At 40.1% G+C, this 2500-nt stretch overlaps 1 protein-coding gene across 1 annotated transcript in view; it reads right to left on the reverse strand.

Annotated features, from left to right (window-relative positions):
- Positions 1-332: 332 nt before the first annotated feature.
- LOC125038864 overlaps positions 333-2500 on the reverse strand; it is a 3169-nt gene continuing 1001 nt past the window's right edge. The window contains exon 2 of the mRNA XM_047632487.1: positions 333-2500. This exon is cut by the window's right edge and continues 26 nt beyond it. Within this exon, the coding sequence (XP_047488443.1) occupies positions 333-2375 (2043 nt within the window). The 5' untranslated portion in view covers positions 2376-2500.

Here is a 2500-nt window from a genome sequence, read left to right on the forward strand (position 1 = left end):
ACTTGGCACTGTTCATATAAATTAACGGTCTATGATCTACTTCTAATATGAACTCTTTCCCTGAATACTATGGCTAGACATTCTCTTTCCACCGTTGAATAACGTCTCTCCCGTTCGAGCAACTTCCTGCTTGCGTATGCCACGGGATAAGGATCATCCTCAACATACTGCAGTAACACTGCACCAACACCATAGTTAGACGCATCAGTTCTGAGGGCAAAGGGAAGGTTAATATCCGGTAATTTCAGGATGGGTTTAGTGGTCATATATTGCTTAAGTTGATCCAATTTACTTTCATTCTCATTACTCCAAACTAAAGGTTCTCGAACATTCTATCTGAGCATATCTGATAGGGGACTTGTGAGGTTTGAAACATTAGGTATGAACATTCTATAAAACGAAATCATCCCGAGAAATTTCCTCAAAGCCTTCTTAGTCTTAGGTAAGGGTACCTTAAGTAGTGCCTCAATTTTATTGTACTGAGGTTTTAAACTCAGTCCATCAACAATAAATCCCAAATATTCAACTGAAGGAAAACCAAATCTACATTTTGACAATCTGGCTGTCAAGTTGTACTTTCTTAAACGTTCCAAGACATTTACTAATGCTTTCATATGGTCTTTCCATGTACTACTATATATGAAAATATTGTCAAAATAAAAGGCAATGTTACTCAGTCCAGTTAATACCAATCTCATGAGTCGAATATACGTAGCACCTGCTGTCACTAAGCCAAAGGGGAGTCTCGTGAATTCCATCAGGCCTCTGTGGGTAGGAAAAGATGTTAAAGGCATAGCACTCTCTGAAAGTGGAATCTGATAATATGCTTTCGTCAAGTCTATTTCTGAAAAGAATTGTGCTCCTGCAAACTTAAACAATTCTTCCTCCACAGTGCAGGATGGTTCAGCGTGAAATACAGTGATCGAATTAATTGCCCGAAAATCAATAGCCATGCGGTATGTCCCATCGGCTTTCTTAACCATTACTACTGGAGAACAATAGGGTGAAGAGGACAGTCTTATAATGCCTTGTTCATATAATTGATCTACTTCTTCTCTGAAGTGAGACTGGAGATGGACGGGTATCGGGTATCTTTTAGCTCTTATAATCTCAGTAGAAGTTAATTCAATATTATGCTTAATTAATGAAGTGCACCCTGGTATATCAGAAAATATATCTGTCCAAGAATCAATTAAAGTTTGAATATCTGCTTTCTGCTGAGAACTCAGATCTGGAGATAAATTTTGATAATTTAAGTCCGAACTTTTATCGGAATCTACTTTACCATCTGTAGTCAGAGGTAGTTCATCCATTCCCCCAGAATCATCTTCCACTAAGCACATATGGACTGTCTGGAAAGGTTCAAGAGCATTATTTACAACATCAGTTACTTCATCTAACGCATGTGTTCTACTTACATTGCTTCTACGGTAATATTTCTTAAGTAGGTTAACATGATAAAGCTTGAGAGTGCCCTTCTCATCAATTAAGTAATTTACTTTGTTCTTTTGTTCAAGAACAGGGAATGGACCCCTCCAGGCCATCAATAATTTGTTTGTACGATCAGGAAGTAAAACTAAGACCTCATCACCTTTCTTAAAATGTCTCTTCTGTGACTTTAGATCGAAGTATGAGCGATATCTGGATGAGCTGATGTCGGCATTCTGAGCAGCAATTTTGGCGCAGTCAGCCAATTTATCTTTTAATTCGATAACATACTGATACGTAGAACGCTGGTCCTCATTTACATTAGGATTTTCCCATAAATCTCTCAGGACTGACAGTGGCCCTCTCACGGTACGACCATAAAGCAGCTCAAAAGGGGAAAACGCTGTACGGTCGCTCGGAATTTCCCTCAAAGCGAAAAGAGTAGGTATGAGATACCGATGCCACTCCTTTGGTTTTTCTATACACAACTTCCTCAAGGAAGCCTTCAGTGTACTGTGGAATCTTTCTATCCTACCGTTACAACTTGGGTGGTATGGAGTTGTGAAAAGTGGCTTTATACCGAGTAACTTGTGGAGTTCACCCATTAATTTGGAAGTAAACTGTGTGCCTCTGTCTGAGAGTATCTCCCTAGGAATGCCTACCCGAGAGAAAATCACTAGTAAAGCCTCAGCTACAGACACCGAATCAATGTCTTTTAACGGGAGAGCATCAGGGAACCCGGTGGCAAAATCTATTAACGTTAAGATGTATTTATGACCTTGGGAAGATGCAGGAGTTAATGGTCCAACAATGTCAATCGCGACGCGAGAAAAAGGTTCAGTCACAATAGGTATTGGCTGCAATGGGGCTGGCTTTATTTTACCTTTACTGGACATTCTCTGGCATTTCTCACAAGATCTGCAGTAGTCTTTGATATCAGCACCCATTCCAGGCCAATAAAATTGTTCCCTTACCTTAATTTCTGTTTTGCGGTGCGAGAAATGGCCTGCAAGTGGACTTTCATGCGCCAGACTGAGAATTATCTTCCGGCAGTCCGCAGGTACAACCAGAG

This window comes from Penaeus chinensis, chromosome 26 (genome assembly GCF_019202785.1).
Source record: "Penaeus chinensis breed Huanghai No. 1 chromosome 26, ASM1920278v2, whole genome shotgun sequence".
Classification (NCBI taxonomy): domain Eukaryota; kingdom Metazoa; phylum Arthropoda; class Malacostraca; order Decapoda; family Penaeidae; genus Penaeus; species Penaeus chinensis.